The sequence below is a fragment of the Rhododendron vialii genome, chromosome 8a (genome assembly GCF_030253575.1).
Source record: "Rhododendron vialii isolate Sample 1 chromosome 8a, ASM3025357v1".
Taxonomy (NCBI): domain Eukaryota; kingdom Viridiplantae; phylum Streptophyta; class Magnoliopsida; order Ericales; family Ericaceae; genus Rhododendron; species Rhododendron vialii.
In genome coordinates this window covers 3,993,216-4,014,679 of record NC_080564.1, presented here as the reverse complement: position 1 = coordinate 4,014,679, position 21,464 = coordinate 3,993,216, and the positions used below count along the sequence as shown (strand labels likewise).

Here is a 21,464-nt window from a genome sequence, read left to right as displayed (position 1 = left end):
GACTTGGACTGAAGCTTGAAATTCATGGTCTTGTTATGCACCGTCACCATACTATTTCAGCCTCTGGTGCTTTGGGGATTGTACATGGGACTCGGGTTCTGTTGTGCACAGCTGCACTACAGCATTCCCGAATCCCAAAAAGACACCAAGTCCCGAACCTTTGGACATAATGGTGACAATGGTTATTACTTATTTTCCTATTATTTATTTTCAGCTATTATCCCAGTATTTTTATATATGGAAAATTACTATCCTTGAATTAATTTCCTCCGATTATCATTTTTGAGAATTTGGATTGTAGGTTTTAGATTGTAGATCTTTGGAGTACGGTTAATAGTTGTAAAAGTGTTTTGATAACATGTGCAAAATAATTTTACAATGGGTTCTATTTGTAGACGTATAATCAGAATTCAAAAATACTATCGGTGATTTTATGATTCTCTATTCTCTATTTCATTTTACAAAATACACTTTCACTTGATGAATCTTTCAACTGGCTCCCAAACAATCATAATTTGAAAATGCTTAATGCATAATTTAAAATAGACGAGTGAATATAGATTGACCTTGAAACAACAATTAATTACTATTGCTATAAAACAAACTCATATTTTATCTTCCGTAACTTATAATGAAAATGTTGGTAGGCTTCCAAACACCACATACTCTTGGATTATGAGAAAGGAAAATAGATTATGGATTATGAGATTTGTTCAGAAATGAAAATGGATTAATAAAGGAAATTGATTTCTACACGTCCTTAATTGATGCAAATACTCCTTTTTTCATCTTTTAGAGCATCTCCAATCCAACACCCTCCAAATCTCTATTTGAGAAGATTAAATTAATCTATTTTATTTGAAAAATAGATTTAGAGGACTGTACTATTTATCTCAACTCCAACCCAACATTCTATTTCTCAACTCCAACACATATTTGGAGGAGATCCTCTATTTTTTCCTTCATCCTCTATATTTAGAGGATCAAAATTCATCCTCCCAAATGGAGGAGAGTTTTAGAGGATGGGTTGGAGAATATTTTTCCTCCAAAATGAAGAAATGGAGTATGGGTTGGAGATGCTCTTAGCGGATGAATTTGCTGAACAGTAGTTGAAATTTGTAAAAAGTGTATGCATGCAGGGATTGTTTTGTAAATTCACCTGCTAAAAGATAGAAAAAAAAGAGTGTTTTCATTAAGTAGGAGCGGGTAGAAATCAATTTCTTAATGAAAACTCATGTTTTCTTATTCTTTTATACTCTCTCCGTCCCATAATGTTTGGCACTTTCACTATTCCAGCCTTATGAAAAAATTAACAATATCTTTTAATCCATAATATTTTTTTATAAGCAATATGGATCTTGTTTGATAGAGTTTAATTTGTTCTATCATACAAAGTTCAAAAAATTGCCTAAAACATTATGGATTGAAAGATATATGCAATTTAAAAATGGCACGCATTCCTGAAAATGCCAAACATTATGGGACGGAGGGAGTAACATTCTCACGTAATCACATTCTCACCAGTTATAGTAAAGCAAGGGGAAGAGAGAAGAAAAACAAAGGCAAAACAGGTACGACTTGGGAAAAGATGTTCCCGCCGGAGCGACCGGGGAAAGCATAGAGCTGATTTCAGAGAGAGAGAGAGAGAGAGAGAGAGAGAGCGAGCGCAAACCTGCGTACTCTTTTTGAGCCGAATATGAGAGACGGGTCATCAAACTCGGATTACAGCTGCGACTTACGAGTACTATTTTAAGGCGAGAGAGAGAGAGAGAGAGAGAGAGAGAGAGAGAGAGAGAGAGAGAGAGATGGTAGTTGTTCCCTTTGCTCTGTCATATGTTGGTTGGGTTCATTGCTATTTTCTCAGAGAATGGGGAGAAAGAAAAAAGAAGTCATCAGATTGGAGCCAGAATCCGTTATCCCAATTCTTAAACACAAGCTTATCATGGCTTTGGCCACTTCCATCGGTAATTAACTCAACCCAGATCTATCCCCTTCCCTCACACAAACATATATGTATAAACATATAATTTGTATGTTTCTCTGCTCTGGTATTAACATTTTTTGTTGAAATTGAGGCAGGTTAATCTTTTGGCCATATGTAATAGCCCTTATTGTTAATTGGGTCTCACTTTTTTCCCTCCTCAATTTGGAGAAGCGAATCCTATTGGTAAAAAAACATTTGGCTGCATTTGGTTTTTTTTTCTTGTGTTTGGGGTTCATGTTTTGCCTTTAAAAAAAAGCTATAGACACAAACCAATGTGCACAGGTCCGGACAAATCTCTCCGGTCACATCTGAACTGTTCGATGTGTATGAGCCCCACATTTACTGTGTGAGCCCCACATGCTTCAGACGGTTCTGGACACATCATATCTGGATGTAAGCACTTTCGTCTGTGTGTAGCATTTCTCCTTTCATGTGTTGGTTTTGGGTAAGTAACGTGATGTGTTAGAAACAAAGATAAAATGAAAAAATTTCTTACACGAGCACCCATAACCCAGGTCATCCAAACAATGCGAGAAATATAGACCTGCATCCAAACAAGATTTGCAGGTATACTATTTTATGGCTAGCACTGTGTTTTAGCTGATATCACCATCACATTTCTGATTTCACAAATATAGAACAAGGGGCACATGACAAGGCATATCTGTGAATAGCAAGCTATGTACAGAACAAAAACCAAGAGAACCACAACTCTCATTCAGTTTTCTGAATCCCAACCTACGAATCGCAAGCTACTTACAAATCAAAACCAAGACATTCACAGGTCTCATTTTGTTTTCAGATTCCCAACAACCATCAGTCAAAGACTCCAAAATACCTTCATGAGTCTACTAAGATGCCCTTGTTTAAGCAGTAGTAACTCTAGTCAGTACTGTGACACTTTGTCCTCAATCGTCCAATAGTCTTTTGCTGCCGTTACAAATGTTTTATGGTTGTTTTTTGTATTTTATTTACACATGGGAGAGTGGGGATGTGACAATGGTGGTAAAGATTGTGTTTGTACGTAGATGTCAGGATTCAGGAAATTGACTTGTCATGTGGTTTCTGCTGTAATAACATGTCATCTAAGTGATACTTCTGATTCACGTGTGAATGAGATACTAGCACCTTATCTTACAAGCAGTAATGGAGTGGTTGATTATGGTTATCCTTTTACCCACTGAAGGAGGGGAAGTTAGCTCAAGATGAGTACCAACATCCATTGCTTGACATTTTGCATGCTTTGCAGAAGATAAATCAGACCGGGATGAATTTTTGAAGCTTTGCAAGAGAATCGAGTACACAATTCGAGCTTGGTATCTACTGCAATTTGAAGATTTGATGGTAAATACAAGTTTTCTTGTTATCTCGAATACTTATTACCGGATAGCCGATAGGTAATCCTAATGTTTAGCTCAATTTGTTAATCTAATTTCCCTATACTTTGTATATGTAGCACTTGTACTCTCTCTTTGACCCTATCCATGGGGCAGAGAAATTGGAGCAGCAGAACTATACTCCTGAGGAAATTGATATTCTTGAACAAAACTTCCTTACATACATATTCCAGGTCATTCCCCCCGGCATTTTATTAGACATATGTCTGTTATTCCTGGTTGATTAAATTGTTAATTGGTTGTTAATTCCCTTGAAAATCGTTAAGAGCAAATCATTAACCCCCCTCGGCATATAAGGGCTTGGGTTTGAACTGTAACTTGGCTCATTTTGCAGTTTAATTGTTATCTATGTTTTTATCTAGTGATCTATACTGGATATGAAATTGAGGGGTATCTTCTTCATACACCACAAGTGGCAAGCAGCGTGTCCTTCTCTAAAAGCAAAGGACCAAGCCAACTCCATGATTTTCTTTTGTTTCTAAGGGTTCTTTTCATATAGAAATTTATGTATCCCCACCCTGGATTTTAGGGGTGAGCAAATAATCCGTTAAACCGTGAATCCATTCCAAACCAATCCAAACCGAATTATTTTGTTTGGTTTTTAAGTAGTGTGGTTTTGTCTGGGTTTTAAAAAATTCAAAACCGAGTTATATGGTTTGGTTTGTGGATTTACATTAACGGTTGCAGTTCCAAACCGATCCGGACCGTATATATGCATTTATCTATTTTTTAATTTAATATAGATACACCAATAAACATAGGTTATGCCATGATGAATTGACTTTCTAATTTAGTACTCCACTTCATCGCTACATTCCTTTACTGCGAATAGTAATTGCTCTAAAATTCTATTAGTTCACGAGTTTTGGTGATGGTTGATTTTGATGAGTTTTGGTGATTTCAATAGAAATTTAAGTTTAAATATAAGTTTTGGTTTTACTTATCTATGCCATTTTGAATACTTCAAATCGTGTATAAAATTTATATTTTAACTTTAAGCAAACCGTGATTCAAAACCTAAACCGATCCGTATCTTAAAGGTCTCGATTGGTTAGGTTTTATGAATTTTATGGATTGGTTTGGTTCTCAAAATTTATAATCCATAGGTATTGGTTTAGTTTTTGGTTCACTACAAAACCGAACCAATCTGGACCATGATCACTCCTACTGTATTTCATTTCTTTAGTAGATAGATTTTTCTGCTTGAAGGTATACAATAGTTATTAGCTAGTATTGGTTTAACATCATTTTAAAGGTGGATTCTTGCCTTTTCCTTCATAATTGGCTACTTAAAGATATTCCTCTACCCTTTACTTGGATTTATGTCCTACTTAGTACTTAATACACCTTATGGTTTGCAAGACTAATAGAATCTTTTAGTATGTTACTCCCACGACTTTGTAGTGCCAGAATTATATCTTCTAGTTTCATATTTGTTACCTTCGACGTATACTTGTAGAGAATACTTCCTCATTTTTTCATTGTTTCTTTCATGTAGATAATGGACAAGAGCAATTTCAAGATGACAACTGACGAAGAAATTAATCTTGCAGCTTCTGCCCAATATTTGCTTACTCTTCCTATCAAAGTTGATGAATCTAAGGTATGTAGCAGATAAATGTATCTAGGTAAACAAAGTTGATGAATCTAAGGTATGTAGCAGATAAATGTATCTAGGTAAACATTTCTCACTGTAGCATGTCTGTATGGACACGCATGGCACGTGTAGAGATTTTTTTGATATTGCTCCGGATTTAGAGTGCTTTTCACATATACTGATAATCTGATACCGTATTTTGTCTTTTCTGAACGTAGATTGACAAAAAGCTTTTGCAGAAGTATTTTATGAAGCATCCTCATGAAAATCTTCCAGCCTTTGCTGACAAGGTAGTGATTTAAATCTTAGAAGATTGCAGGTTGATTGGTAGTCTAGTTATGCTAGTTACTTTCTAAATGTACCCATGAAATCTGTTGTTATCTCTTAATTCAGGCATGGCATATGAAATGTGGGCATTTTTTTTGTCATGGTTGTATTGAATGCTTTGTTTAGTGTCTGTACTGTGAGTCTATTTATTCACTACTTACATAATTCTGGAGTTCGCAAGATGAATCATCCTGTCTCTCTACTTTCTACGTGATATGACACAGATTTGGGTAAAATATTTTTAGGTTCAACCATTACATGCATTTTGTATGTCTTGTACGACATTTTGCGTTTTCAAACTAAAGTAGTAGCTTATAAAGTTGAGTAGAGCTATGAACATGACCTCGTCGTTGTTTTGAGCCATTAATGATTCAACAACAAATGTCTAGTAGATAAAGTTCAATTGAATATACAATGACACCAGAACTCTTAAAATTATGTTCATTTTTCCGTCATGCATTCTATCGCAAAACTAATTTAGATCTGCATTTACTTGCAGTACATAATCTTCAGAAGGGGCTTTGGGCTTCATCATACAACTGGCTACTTTTTCAAACATAAAATAAATACAATCCTTGCACGTTTATGGAGATGCTTTTTGAGGATGACAGGGTAAGCAGTAAATTGGCTGCACTTCATGATTTTGTGATAGCTTGTACTTTTGTTGTATTAATAATCATTTCAACGATCAACTTCTCCATAATGATATCTATACCAAGTATCGTCAGAATATCAGCCAATTTCATTCTTTGGGAAATTATTGGAGTGAAGACTTTAAGGTGCTCATTAATTACATGAATCACTATTGGCTAGAACAACTAAAACCCATGAAATGTCACCTTTTTCATGGTGATAACCTTCGGAAACTTCCATTATGTTTTCTTAATGGTTATCGAGAACTGAATTAGCAGTACAGATAGTATAGCTTTGTCCAAAGGAATGCCAGTTATGTTCCTTGATTGGTTAAGTTTCCAGATTAGCGAGTTTGATTCATGATGTAAGTACATCCAAGCTTCAAAATTAATTCACAAGCGCATGGTTTTCTTTTCCTTTGCAGGCTCAAACGTCTTTTATATAGAAAGTCGTATGCACGATTTGGTAAAGATACACAGGGACCCGATGAAATTATCACTGACACAGAGCAAGATGACCTATTTGTTGAACGTATCCGTATAGAAAACATGAAACTCAGGTTATCTGTTTTTTCGAGATATTGTTAAAATACTTGACAATTGAGTGTTGAAACCTTCCATGAGTCTTCATTTTCTTCAAGTTGCCTGCCCAGAATCGGTCACTGCTAGTACTAGTTTTTAACATTCTTATTGGTTGCCCACAGTATCAGTAAATTGGTGAGCAAGATCACTATCCAAGAACCAACGTTTGAAAGAATCATTGTTGTTTACAGGTAGATGATGTTTCATCTTATATCTTGAAGTATGATTCTAGATATTGTTTAGAACCATCATACTTTTTTTGACAGTGATTAGGACTATCATATTTGAAAAGAATATTATCTATAATCACTCATCATATTTGCACCCAATATTATCTCAAAATAGTTCAGGCATTCCTCTTTTCAAGTTTCTTGTTTCTTTGTGCTGGTAGAGTTGGCTTCTTCATTGAAGGAACCTGAAAACATTTTGAGGGCAAATTAATTGCATTGGAGAGCAATGTTTCTTATGTTACCTCACATGTGCCAAAGATATTGGAAAACAATTCATTGACATTAAACATACCAACGACTCTGCAGGCGGGCCAAATCAAAAAAAGAATCGGATAGGGGAATTTATGTGAGGCATTTCAAAAAGATTCCAATGGCTGATATGGACATAGTTCTTGTTAGTTCATTTGCTTCCCTCTGTCAGTTCAAACTTCTCTGGCCTCCTTTTCCAAAGTAGTTTTTTTTCCCTCCCTCTCGCCTATATTATGCTAAGATGTATTGTTTATACTGTCTCCTTATGCAGCCTGAAAAGAAAAATCCGAGTTTAACTCCAATGGATTGGGTGAAGTTCCTTGTCTCTGCCATCATTGGTCTGGTCAGTTAAGTTGTATCCAGAAATTTCTGTGAGCTAACTGCAGTTTGGTTTTCAATCATAACCCTGATATCCACCATGTCTTTTTTTACAGGTCACTGTCGTCGGCTCACTTAATAAGTCTAAACCTAATATAAAAGTTCTTGCTCCAATCCTCTCTGCTGTAATTGGCTTTTGTGCAAAGACATACTTCTCGTTAAGTGTATTTCTTTCTTCCTTCTCTGGTGCCTTACGATATGTATTTCACTTGGTCAACATGCGTACCAGTTTTGATTAGAGTTTACAAAAGTTGGGCTGTTTCTCGATTTTGAAGTCTGCATTGAAATGAGTTACTAACATGCCCAAGTTTTCTCAACCACTTTCAGGTTTCAGCAAAACTTTACTGCGTATCAGAACTTGATCACGCGATCCATGTATGAAAGCCAGCTCGATAGTGGAAGAGGCACTCTTCTTCACTTGTGTGATGAAGTGATTCAACAGGAAGTATGTAGTCTGTTGCTATAAATTTGTGCCTTCTCTGAGCTAATCTTCTATGGACACTTAGGAATACTTTTCCCCCTAAAACTATGAGAATCGTATAGCCATTCCAGTAGATGGGTAGGTGTTCAAACCGAGTAGTTACAGCTTTTGACCACTTTGTTATGTGTGTTCAAGTAATTGATGAAATTCTAATCAGATCTTCTACAACCCCACGGTAATAACATGAAAAAATAGAAACTTTGAGATAATTTTGCTTGGTTGACAATTACTTTTGATCCATACAGGACGCTTTTTGGTGATATTATCTATAACGCAAAGCCATACCCTACAGAATTCGTGCCTAAGTTCTTTCTTTTTTGGGTTATTGGATAACTTGCTCTGTTTCTGATATCAGTGCCAGTTATTGGATAATCACTAGTCCCTCAACTTTGATGGAAGGAATGACGTGCTTTCACATGTTTACAAAATCATATCATTTGACTGTGCAGGTAAAAGAGGTCATCATTTCATTCTTTATATTGATGGAACAGGGTAAAGCGACTAGGCAGGTATGCATAAGGTTCATTCTTTTCTAATTCACCTCAACTTCACTATGTCTTGTCCCTCATGTTGTGGGGAGACGGATACGGGATTTTACGTCTTGGGTGCAAAGCATATGTGACCCAAACATTCGTAACAAACGTGTGAAGTATAGTATCAAACTATCAATTCTACCAATAGAAATTTTGTTTTAACAACAAAGAGCTTCACTGCATTTCAAGTACAAGATTCGAGGGATTGATCACTAAGTTCAAGAGTTTTGGTTTGCCACCACTTTGAAGAAAAAATTGGTTCACCACTTGACTTTTGCTTTTTATGGTGTTTCATATAATATCCTTGATCTCCCAACTTAGCTCCAACTGCAATTGTCCACCTTAAAAAAACAAGTTAATTAAACTTTCATTTTCAAAGAAATTTTAGGGGATATAACTAAATTTTCACCAAAATCTCGGAGTAAAAACCAAAATAATTGAGGGAAAAAAAACCTTAACTAGACCACTATAATGGTTTTCAAAAGTTGAAGACATGTCCTATTTTCTTTTGTAACTTTTGCAATTTTGTAGCATTACTCAAATGTCGTTTTGATGGTCTGAAACAGGATCTTGACAAGCGGTGCGAGGAGCTAATTAAACAGGAATTTGGTGTGACATGTAATTTTGACGTGGACGATGCAGTTCAAAAGTTGGAGAAATTAGGCATTGTTACACAGGTTAGACATGATTCACATAATGAGTCTAATGACCGTAATTTTTGCCACCAAATTTTAAATTCCCAATCAGATTTCCATAACAACTGTGCTTATGACTCCTTTTTGACCTGTAATTTCGTGATCAGGATGCTAATGGAAGGTATGATTGCAGTGATTTGAAGAGCGCTAATGACATCATCGGAACCACCACAGAGGAGATTGTCCTCAAAGCTAGACAGGGTGCTGCTACTCCTAGACATGGCATGCAAACCTCGGACTGCTTCATGTAATGGAGTAGTACCGATTAGAGAATCTAACTCCCGAGTTCTTCCTTGAACCAGACCGACACCTTACACGGGGATTTTGTTCACATCCCCGAGAGGAGAAAAAGGGTAGGGGTAAGAAACCCAATTCGTTTTTTCTCAACTAATAGGAAATTTTACACAAGTTAGATCACGAAGATACCTCCGGATCACCAGAATAGATTTTTTTGGATTCTTACTCTATTTTTATCAGCGTAATGCTTAAACCCTAGAGATTTTATTTGTTTCTCAAGATGATTTGGAGGTTTTATGATATCTTAGCAGAATTGTGGGGTCACACTTATCTAACGTATGATAAGAGCTCCTGTCCTGTCCTGTCCCGATACAGCTACATCGTCAAGATATACCCAAGCCGGTCCTGCCGCTGTTAGTACTAGTTATTTTTTACTCTTTGCAGTCTGTGCTTCTTGAAAAAACGAAGATTGGATCGCCTTGCGATTTACTACTATAGTGAAGAAATTAAATTAACCAACTAATTTAATCAAACCCTAATCTATGTGATTATGCTAGATAATTAATGCAGTAAATGGAGAAGCAAGCATGATACACACACATACGTGGCAAACCCCAAGACAGAAAAAAAAATCACGGGAGGGAAGAAAAACCCTAATCTATGTGATTATGCTAGATACTTAATGCAATAAATGGAGAAGCAAGCATGATACACACATATATGTGGTAAACCCCAAGATTGAGAGAAAATCACGGGAGGGAAGAAAGCACTATACGCAAAACGTGAAAAATAAAGAGTTTCTTACAACCACGCTATGACTCCTTGATATTGGCTAAGAACCTCTTTGCTGACCACTCATGAACTGTTCTAATAGATGCTCCTTCGTATTCGACTCCTCGATTTTGATCTAGACGCAGGACTCCTCCTTTAGATCAACCTCCAATTGCCTTTAAACTCCTTCAAAGAACTCCTCCATATGTAGAAGATGAACAGACTACCTTTTGAGAGAGAGTATGTCAGCATATAGGTTCTATGACCTCGTCGAATCTCTCAAGGAATCGACCCACAAGTGTTTCTATAGAGCTCACGAACTTTTTCTCCCTCTAGAAACGCTGTGGCTGCGCAGGGCATCATTCTGAATGAATAACACGCTTTAAATAGATTTTCTGACCTGGCATGGCTCGCTCGAGCGGTCTCCAAAGCTCGCTTGAGCCAACTTTTGATACTCTCTGAAGTTCGCTGGAATACGAACATGGGCAGCTCACTTGAGCGGTCCTTCCAGGTTGCTTGAGCGACCTATTTAGAATATGGGCAGCTCACTCAAGCGGTCCTTCCATGTTGCTTGAGCGACCTATTTAACCTTGTTGCATCTGAATTCTCTCATTGTTCTGAATCTTCAATCCGCTATGGCTTAGGCTCTGCTTACTAGCTAGACTCCAACTCCAACAGTAAAACAACTAACTAGCAATGACAAAGTATTTCAATTACAAAGAAACGTCACGGAATTAGCCAACCATAAATAAGGAACTTACACCTCACCTTACTAGTACATCCACAACACGCACGCGAGAGGGAATCACCATGACAATGGCAAAGACTTGGTCATCAAATATTCAATACGATCAAAGCGGAAGACACAAAATTTCAACTTTCATCACGCACACAAAATGTCATATTGGTAACAATGATACTATAATCTAGGTTGCCTTGAGCTGATGCATCAGTCTCGCCCTTCCTTGCTCCAAAATACAGTTCCTCGGTCACTTCCGGGTGAGGCACCATTCACACGCCTTATTTATTCTAGAGATAGTCAAATCCGTTTCAAGTGTAATAACTTGGAATGGATTTGGCTATCTTTACTTATGATATCTAATAATACAGAATTACTCGCACTGATTTTATAAATGGACGAAGTTCACAAATGAGTTTCCTTGATTTGACAAACACCTTGCGGTTCTAGTTACCAAAAAACTACGTATAATAAGAAAAACACATCTTGCGATTCTTGTACCCGAGTCGTAAAAAATCTTGGACTCATCTTATTTTATGACGAAATACGAATAACAATAAAACATGACGCGAATAAAAGATTCGAATAAAGGTGCGACATTGAATAGATCTCATTCTTGACAATCTCTCAGGTTCTAATCGTTCTACTTCCATAACAGCTATACCAATAATTTTTAATTTATAGCCAGAATCAATGTCGTAAGGAATCGTAGGCTAAACACTCAAGATCCATATCTTAGAATGGAAGATAGAATGAAAGAAAAGTAGCGGCCTCCGCGACTAAGTGCACGAGTAACACCTCACACAAATATGTAAAGTAGTTATTACATATTGAGAAAGTTGAAGCGTCAAGTCACGCATCATAACCATCAAATAATAGCTCCTTTTTCTGGGTCTTCAAGACGACTTGAAATTAGAAGGATGATTTCCATTTCATACAGACCTAACATTAGAAGGCGGACCTAGCACGGATTCGGATCACGAAAGGAGTATCTCTGCAGGTAAAGGTAAGGGTAAGACTACATACATCAATCTTCCTCCACTCCAAACTCTCCATATGCAGGAGCTTCGTAAACCAGGTGCGCCCTTTTTTTTGAAACACGCCTTGCCTTCTCCCCTCATTAATGTAGTCACTAGACTCACTACCCCAAAAAATACATCTACTGAGATACAAGAAGGATTCAAGTGAAAACCTGAAATAACTCTGAAAATTGGACACGTTTACTCCACAGCCCATTTCTCATGCAGGGGTGACTATCGGTATAGATCTGAATTGTAGCGATGGTGTAGAGATGGCATTGCAAGGGTTCTCTAAACTTGCAAACAAAATCATGGCTGAAATAAGGAAATAAGAGAAACCAAAACAAAAGAAGAAAGATAAAAGAAGGATTCCTAGTTTCGATCAGTATATAAGATGATTCCAAAGTCCGAAATGTATTATGAAGTGACAGAAGAAATAAAGAAATATGTCTCAAATTGACTGAAGAGGACCAGTGAAGGAGTACCCAAATGAGCCAAAAGAAGCCACAAATCTAGAGGCATGAACTGTTTTGGTTTTTCCAGCTGAAGTGTCCCAGATGGAACAAAATTTGTGACATTCTAAACTGTATTCAACAACGTTAACCCAGAGAAGAAAAACACAACAGTGAATTGAAAGATTAGAGTGCGGATCAAAAAAAAAAAAAATTGAAAGATTAGAGAGAGAGAGAGAGAGATATAGAGAGACCTGTAGGGTTGGCATTTGGCAACAGGTTAATCTTTCCCCGAACGTGGTTAAGTGTGCATAGACACACATATATACTTGGTGCCATGTGTGTGTGCATTATTTTATGCACATATACATATGTGCATTTGTGAGAATATATTACAGTTCGGGTTTGGATTTTGGTGCTGATAGTGTATAAAACCAAACCCGAACCGAAACCCACTCATTTTTTCATATTAAAAATCAAAACCAAACCCCTGATTTAAAAATTGGGTAAAAATCTTCCCCATTGTTTCAAATCGGTTCAGATATCTACCGGTTTAGGGCGAGATTCTCATCCCTGTGTGCATGTGCGTGTGTGTGCGTGTGTGAGAGAGAGAGAGAGAGAGAGAGAGAGAGAGAGAGAGAGACCTGCTGCACTAGAAGGGGAATATGCACCTAAGGCTGTAATACTCGAACTTCTAGGCAAGAACCATCCACGTCCCTTCCCATGCCATGCCACCTTCAATGGCTCTCTCCGATGGGAAGTTCTTTTCTAGTAAGCAAATATAATATCTTCCAAATTAAAGGCACAGGCGGTCCTGGTTCCCCCCGTGGCTGTCATTAATCCTAACTCTTAAGATTCAAGTGTTAATATGGGCATGATTATCAAGATGTGACAGAAACCTCTAAGGAGACCCTTCCCCCATCAATTTGATTATGGATCCTGAACCACATTTGAGTACAAGCTTCCTGTTCTTTTTTATTTCATTTTCATTTAGATAAAAAATAATAATAAAAAAACCTTCATTCATTCATTACGATAAATCCGTACAAAATTAAGTATAGCATCCTGGGCATAATCCTTGGACCTAACACCTAAGTGACGGGAAAAACATCTAGTTTACCAAAATTCTCAAAACCATGACTGCATCCCATAACTTAACTGCCTTTCCAAGAATAGCAGAAAATATTCCAAGAACTGCTAACCATTTGTCGCTTCAAGCTTTTTTCCCTTACGTGATCTTTTCCTTTTTTTGTTGCTCCTGCTTCTTACGGTTTCACTGCCATCATTGCTTTCCTGCATTTAGGACAATAAACATCAATGGCATGGCGAGGAACCAAAACATTAGGGAACGTTTCTTCAACTTGTGATGGTTAACTACCACAGATATGCTGATTAAGCAGTATTTGGAGGATAGAATACAGATCCGTGTTCCCACGCCCATTTCCCAGTTAAATAATGGACATTATCATTGGACATCACAGTTCACATTCATTGTCCCATTTCAAAATTGCCCCTTTCTACCTATCATCTGGTATTGAAGCTACTAGTTCTCAGCATACAACTTATGCAGATCAACCCCAACTGGAGAATATTTTATCATTAGCGCAAAAGCTGACCTTTTGCAGGATTACCAAAGTTCCTCGGGCTAGTGTCAGGAGTCCAGACACGGTCTTAGAAATGCTTCAGCCTTCCATCAAGATCATCAAAAAGAGCCCTTAAGCCTTTCTTTTAGACCCTATGAATAGTACAGTAGCTTTATTTTACTCTTTTATTTCGCTTGTCTGGGTTTGGGCATCGGAATACCTTTTTTCCCGGTACTATCATGGAAGGTGTGTTTATATTATGAAAGAAGTTCTTCTATAAAACCCCCAAGAAAATCTCAATGAAGCCCCTCTATGAAATGCTACAACAGCACAACCCATCATTGGGCCAAGGATCACCAAATGTCATATTATAGCCCTCAATGTTCAATAACAAGATAAAAATTTTGGAAAAGGGAAGAAAATTTTGGAAAAGGGAAGGTTGACTGAATCGAATGAGAAATCAAAAACAATGTAAATCGAATAACTCACACTTTTAGAAACAAAAGTCGGAAGCCCAAGATTCTTTTTCTTCTTACATGAGAGTGGGTTTGGACCCTGCAAATTCCAAGAAAGTAAACCCGTGAATGTTAGGACTGTCACCTTATAAAGGATTGAAAAGTAGCAAGTTTGCTGGTCCATTTGTTTTTCTCCTTCCCTTTGGCTTGGGATGAAATATAGGATCACCACTTTTACAATGATTCATGCCTACAAATATGAGACTATTGGACCAAACATTGCTTCTCCAACGGCTTAGTCAGTCCACTATAAACACAACATCAAACTTTTCTTCAACTCATGAAAATTTGTAGTAATGACTTAGTTAATGGAGTAAGTAAGAACCAAAACATTAAAAAGTGCATACCTCCATACATTTCGCAACTCTTAAAGATTTGATCATCAACTTCATCAATAGCTACACATAGCCTTTTGAATGGCAAAAGAAAGAATGCCATCATCCAGTTATCAACATTTTCAATAGAGGAAGCTGAATAGAATTATAACCTTTTGCATTATATCATGAATGTAGTGTGATACATTGACCCATCTATTTCCCCAAGGGTAAGGGCAAGGATGTATCATGCCCCTGCCTTCAAATTAGACACTTGGATACTCTATTTTCCCTGTGATTTGATCCATTTTGTAGACTATCTTTGAATAATAAGTCCAAACAGGGTGTCACTCAATTCTATTGAGAAGGACGTGCAGCAGATACTCCTGGGTGTGAATCCATTCAAGATCCATGTATCACCGATACGGACAATACCTGTATCCTAGTTACCTTATCGGGCCAATCACTCAGTAACTCTTGTAATTCTGCGAAAATCCTACTTTAGCCACCCACTTATAATTGTGAAATGTTGCCCTTCCGTCAATCTAGCACATGGGGTGATGTGCTTTCCGGGCAAAGCCCAATGGGTGTTCAAGTGTAATCACCCCTGGTAGCAAAGAAACAAAAGCAACCAAATGCGAATGAAGAGAGCAACTAGGAAAAAGAAAGATGATATCGTGGATCAGACCTTAGCCTTCTTTCTCTTGAACTGAACTTTATCCTTAACTCCAATTCTCTTTCCTCCATCATTCGCCTTTCTCATTGCCTGGGTCCCCCCATTTTGATCTCCTTCACTTTCATTCGCATCAGCGAACTTCATTGCTTCCTCTGCTTCTAACGTACTCTTCGTTCTTAACATCTTACATTCTGCTTCAGACATGTGCAGGCGTCCTTCCTCTGTAGATTTAGCAAATTGGCGTTGAAATGCAGATGGAGACTCGAGGAGTAAGGCATTCCGCAGACCAAATATAAGAGCAACACCCGGTACCTTCAGGAAAAAATGACCTTAAAAATACAATCTGTATGTGTGGAAATTGGCAAGCATACAAGTGTGAGCACAAAACAGAGGAAATGAATCTCACAGCCAAAAAACACTAGAAGGGACTAGTACCATCAACAATTTCATGAAATTTCATATTTCGTACTGATGAATTCATAATCTAATAAATGTCCTAGTCTGGTTGCTTGATGTTGGACAGATTTAGAACCCTTAGCGTATTGCTGCCTACAGCTGGAATCATGGTGGTTTGGGTGGGGAAATAAGAATATTGCTTGAATAAGTGCGCAAAGTAGAAAAAAAGAGAGAAGAGAAGAAGTCGAGAGAGAAAGAGAGATAGAGGTGCTTCACCCTCGCAAGGGTTAGGCGATTTCTGCAAGGAAGGACTGCAACCCAAACCCCAATTACAAAGGCCTTAACCTTGTAAAACTCAATTCATTAATCAACTCTATTCCAAATGAAAGATTACATCTCAATTTATAATCTATGGGAAAGACTCATCGAATTCCTAGAACTCTAAATGAAATGAACCTAATTTATGAATACATCCAAAAAGATGTGAGGATGAACCTAGATATATGCGTACATTGAACCTACTAGCATGTGTTTAATGCAAACACTAAATACATGATGACCCTTATAACTATCAATGAATATTAATGCAAACACTTAATTCATGATGACCCTTTAACTACCAAACTACCATAGATGACCCTTGAACTACCAACTACCAAGGACACTTATTTTTCGACCAAAAAGCCTTCTCGATGCTCGTGCTATCCTTAGCCTTTGGTCTAGGCTTCCAAAGCCTATGAAACTTGTCTAACCACTCCATGGCTATGTCATCATTGCTGGACACTTAGGTAGCATTAGCATTGTAAGAAGCTTCAAGCATGATGAAAACAGAGTAGCTTGAATTTTGTTCCTCTTATGTTCAAACAAAAGCATACCTTTTTTTCAATCCATCCCTCCCTCCCATTCTAATATTTCTCAATCTCTGGTACCCCATAGGCCATAGCCATTCTAATATTTTTCAATTCATGATGATGTAGTATAAAACTACCCGAGAAATTTCTCGGGAGATTTGTTAAGATATTCCTTTCGACGGACTTTTACTTATTGAGTCCCACGACTCCCACCCAACAATTTTTGACCTGTGAAGTCTCACCCCCGAACAAGCTACCATAATATCCATCATGCTTTGTGCCTAACTATTCTATGGAGGTAGAGCCCTTCTTATTCAATCTGTCTTGTTTAGTATTCAAGTCTATTGGAGCACCATTTTTATCCTTCCTGGTAAAGTGATTAAGGATACTGAATGTACCTTAATGGCCTTTCTTTGGTCTGGTCCTGAACTCAAACACTCTGGTGCTAAAGTAAAATGGACTCATCTTTGCTGTCCTACGGAGGAAGGTGGGTTAGGTTTCAAGGGGATCAAAGTTTGGAATAGGGCTGCCATGCTTAAACATCTTTGGGCTCTGTGTATGAAGGCAGACACTTTATGGATCAAATGGGTGCACACATACATCATTAAAGATCAGTGTCTTTGGGCTATGGAGGTTCCGTGTGATGCCTCTTGGACTATGAGAAAGCTGCTTGGCCTTAGAAGGTTGGGTCAATCCCTCATTAAATATCAGATTGGTAATGGAGAAAGGACCTTCTTGTGGTGGGATAATTGGCACCCTCTTGGTCCCTTATATGATCGATTTGGGGATAGAGTGGTGCATAATGTTGGCAGATCTTTAAGGGCTAAGGTGGCTTCAATAGTGGAAAATGGGGCTTGGAGATGGCCTAGATTAAGAAACCACCTTATTCAGACCATCGTCTCTCACACTCCTCAGAATTTGGTTCCACACCCTGAGATGGTGGATTCAGTAATTTGGGTGCCTCATCCTAGTGGTATTTTCACTATTAAGTCTGCTTGGGAAGCTATTCGGGAGAAATTCCCTATTCAGCCTCGATTCAAGGTTATTTGGGGTAGTCATAATGTCCCTAGATGGTCTTTTATACTTTGGTTGGCAGCTCTTCACAGACTGAGTACTAAGGACAGATTGAGAAACTGGGGTATGGCTTTGGATGCTCTTTGCTGCCTCTGCCAGGATGAGGAGGAATCACATCATCACTTGTTCTTTGATTGTTCATATTCTACACGTGTTTGGCAGTACTTGGTGTCAAAGAATAGAGTGGCTGGCATTCCTAATAATATGGGAGATGTCCTTGATTGGTTGCAGGGCAATGTATCTTGGGATACTTTCAGATTTGTTAGTTTGAAGAGTACATTGGCAGCTACTGTTTATGGTCTTTGGCAGGAAAGAAACTCTCGTATTTTCTGTGCAAAAATGAAGGATCATACTCAGGTGGCAACAGATATAGCCAATGGGATTCGTGCTTTCCTTAGCTCCAGAAGGAATGTAAAACAATCCTTGCAAAATCGGAGTATTTGTGAGATATGGAGCTTGCCTCATAGGATCATGCAATCTGTATAGTTTTTTTTTATAGGGTGTTCTTTGATTTTGTTTTCTTGTTTAGAGCTGTTAAGTATGGCTGCCTGTTTTGTTGTTTCTTGTAAGGGGATTCTATCCCTTATACTTTGTTTCTTGGTTTGAGCCTAATAAAATTTTGTGCACTTATCAAAAAAAAAAAAAAAAAAACTATTCTTTTCTCCTCCATCTTCTACCAGCAAATGGAAGACTGACGCGGTGACGCCTGTACTTCAAACTACTCTTCTGAGCTTAACTAGAACGTTCCTCATGGATCACTGCCGCATCAACTATTAAAGTACTCCATTGTCCACTAAAATTATCCGATCACCACCATTATCCAGAGAATTATCACTGGCGATCATACTGAAAGCAGCAGGATTTTACAAAGTTTGATCTGCAGTTCCATGATTTGCAATAACGTATCACCTTGACGCACTTGACAACAAAAATCATCATATGCATAAGCAAGAGGAACCTATGGAAAAACAGTAGCTATTGTTCAACCCAATATAAGGATTGGCAAAAGAAGTCCGTTAACCAAAATGATAAAGATTTCTAACTATCCATTCAAATACATTCATTCACAAGTTTTTGTTGGTTGAAAACAAAGGAAGCCAAAAAACCTGAATCATCAATATCCAACTCAAAGGAACAATGCATCTTCTATTTTATTTGAAAACACAAACCTCCTGTAACTTCTCCCTCAAATCAGCATCCTGAGTAGCAAGAAAGAAATGCTCGGGATTTTTTTCTCCAATGACTTCCATCATGCAAGCCACAGCACTCTTCCTCTTCTCATGGTCACACCTGAAAATGGCTCAAAAAAAAAAAAAAAACAATTGCATGAGCAGGCCTCCTTAAATCAAGCAAAATTTGGTATCATAACATACTTGCAAACAAATTGGGTAAGTGGGCTGCCTTTTTAAAATCCTCAGTTTCAAGTCAGTATTCCAGAGAGAGAGAAAGAGAGCACTGACCTTGCAGTAATGAGTTCACGAGCTGCCTTAAGAGATTCAGAATAGGGTTCACCGAGGCTCTTTAACTCTGCAAGAACGCATCTACAAGTAAAGCAGGCACAAATGAAAGCACGTGTATCACATATTTTATCAAGTGAAAGCGAAGTAAAACCTTGTGTTGTCATATCATCAAAAGAGTCAACAAATCATGCAGACCTGGTAGTAAATACTTTGACAGCACCACCAAGGATATTTGAGAGTGCAGAATCAGCCGGTGCAATACGATTGACAAGAAGGTGATGTATAAAAGTTCCATCACAAAGGACCTTGAAGGGCTCTCGGAAACCAAAGCAAGTCGTGAAGAACCTCACAGTCCTACGATGGCGTTTCTGCTTTTTCAATCTCATCTGTTTCAACCAAGGATATAACTAAGTTTAGGACTTCCATTTACGTAGGAAAAAATACTCCCTCCATCCAAAAAAGATTGCCCGGCCTGCAAAACAAAAACTTCAAAAAAAATGCATTTGTTCCATGAAAATTTTTAACTTTTTGTGACAGATTAAAAGAACTCATTGATAATTAGTACCTCGCGGCAAGAAGTATGAATAATGCATTACTTTTAAGTTCTTGTTTTGCAAACCGGACGATTCTTAATTCTTATGGGATGAAGGAAGTACTGAGAAAAAAATGAAAGATTAAAGATTTTAGGTTTGGAAGTAAAAATGAAGTACCTTGTAATTAGTCTGTGACTGATCAGGACGCTGCCGAAAATCGTCAAATCAGAATCCCGGATATCTGTCGGGGCCCTAGAGGTGTACCAGAGAGAGAAAATTACACGTAAATCAAAGCAGCTAGATGGGTGTTGTTGCCAATGGTGAGTTTTCAGCTAATTGTTTCGATTCTCTGGAATGTAAATTATAGCCGTCTTAACTTGGGAGCAATACGAAAAAAACTGGAATTCGCAAACAAAACACAGAGAGAGAGAGAGAGAGAGAGAGAGAGAGAGAGAGAGAGAGAGCGAGCGAGCGAGCTACCTGTTGTCGTGGCCGGAGCTTTCCTCGGCTGAAATTACTAGATTTTTGGGGCGGTTCGGATTCTGGTCGTTAGTATCTAGTTAGGGCTGATACATAGGAGCATAACATACAAATTACACTTTAGACTCTATAATTTAATCCGTGTTTCAAACGAAGATATATATTCTAATTTTATCAGTTTAAACCCGGGACTTTTAATTTAACAACGAATTGTCAATGCTTGTCCTGCGGTACCTAGCTTTTAGGATGGAAGTTAAAACCTGCAACACATGCATCATCTTGCATTCGTACTCTAATTCTTTTAACTTGTTACACTTTAACTTTTGACTCACCATGGACAGAACTTACTGTGACGAAACTAAATTTTTTAAGGTCGCTCGAAAATTTATTTTAAAATTAAGGAACGACTAGGATCATTTATGTGAAACCTCCTTCTCCATTAAAGTTTGTGTTGTTATAGAAGCGGAATAAGGCAGCAAAACATTATCAACAATCTAACCGAATATATGTGCCTTTAAGTTGTTCATTTTATACCTACTCCATATCTCTCTCTCTCTCTCCATAAACATATAATGTGATGATCTTGTTCGTCGAAAAAAATGGTGTGAAATAGGGGAAGACACACTGCAATGATATCAACTAATCATATCAAAGGTAGTTTCCACATGCAATAAGGACTACTCGATCTCCCTTCCTCCTTCGTTATGGGCCCTCATTTTTTCCTTCTCAATCACAATCACAGCAACGCAACAAAATAAATGCATGACAGAAACTGTGGGGGCGTGATTTCTTCGTGCTCCTTCTGGTGTGGCCGGTCTTGATGTACCTGCAAAACCGGAGGGGGTTGTTCCTCCGGGAAGAAACTCCGATGATCAAGTCAGTAGATGGGAAGAAGAAGTTTAGTAAGAACAATATGTAGGAGAGAGAAGTGTTCTTTTTACTAGATTTTTTTTATATCTTTCTCAGTGGTCATGCTTCTCTATTTATAGGCAAAGAGGTGAAGTGCTGAGCAAGTTGGCCACACTTTCCACGTGTCACGTTCTGCTCGGTTGGCGCCTTTCTAGCAGGGCCAGTTAGTGAACACCACTTCCCTAGTCTTTCAGAGCCACATGGGCTGATGTCAGGAGGGTCACATCGTTCAGAGATGTCACTTCGAATGTAAGAAAGGACAGCCTAAATATCAGTAGATATTTTTGGAAGGTTCCACAATCGTCTAGGTTCGGCGGGACCCACGTCCAGCATACGAATTATCCGAGCGTATGATATCCCGGCCGAGGCA

At 38.0% G+C, this 21,464-nt stretch overlaps 2 protein-coding genes across 11 annotated transcripts; one reads left to right on the top strand and one right to left on the bottom strand.

The window, feature by feature from the left end:
• Positions 1-1,652: 1,652 nt before the first annotated feature.
• Positions 1,653-9,601, top strand: LOC131298433 (uncharacterized). Of its 6 annotated transcripts, none has more exons than XM_058323898.1 (15): positions 1,653-1,964; positions 3,234-3,328; positions 3,441-3,554; positions 4,880-4,984; positions 5,197-5,268; positions 5,805-5,917; positions 6,363-6,497; positions 6,642-6,710; positions 7,056-7,143; positions 7,270-7,341; positions 7,433-7,533; positions 7,704-7,821; positions 8,307-8,366; positions 8,957-9,067; positions 9,193-9,601. In XM_058323898.1, exons 1-15 carry the CDS (start codon positions 1,868-1,870, stop codon positions 9,334-9,336), a joined length of 1,494 nt encoding a protein of 497 aa, XP_058179881.1. In that variant the 5' UTR covers positions 1,653-1,867; the 3' UTR covers positions 9,337-9,601. The 6 variants fall into 6 exon arrangements, with proteins under 6 accessions (XP_058179881.1, XP_058179885.1, XP_058179883.1 ...); XM_058323902.1 differs by having other exon boundaries at positions 1,655-1,964; positions 3,129-3,328; XM_058323900.1 differs by lacking the exon at positions 1,653-1,964 and adding an exon at positions 2,576-2,857 and having other exon boundaries at positions 9,219-9,601.
• Positions 9,602-13,305: 3,704 nt separating this feature from the next.
• On the bottom strand, positions 13,306-20,267 carry LOC131298432 (uncharacterized). Of its 5 annotated transcripts, none has more exons than XM_058323892.1 (8): positions 20,186-20,267; positions 19,883-19,957; positions 19,368-19,558; positions 19,173-19,253; positions 18,882-19,002; positions 15,404-15,703; positions 14,376-14,441; positions 13,306-13,596 (listed from the first exon to the last, which is right to left on the bottom strand). In XM_058323892.1, exons 3-8 carry the CDS (start codon positions 19,556-19,558, stop codon positions 13,501-13,503), a joined length of 855 nt encoding a protein of 284 aa, XP_058179875.1. In that variant the 5' UTR covers positions 19,883-19,957; positions 20,186-20,267; the 3' UTR covers positions 13,306-13,500. The 5 variants fall into 5 exon arrangements, with proteins under 5 accessions (XP_058179875.1, XP_058179876.1, XP_058179878.1 ...); XM_058323893.1 differs by having other exon boundaries at positions 19,883-20,054; positions 20,186-20,251; XM_058323895.1 differs by having other exon boundaries at positions 19,173-19,239; positions 19,883-20,054; positions 20,186-20,251.
• Positions 20,268-21,464: the final 1,197 nt, after the last annotated feature.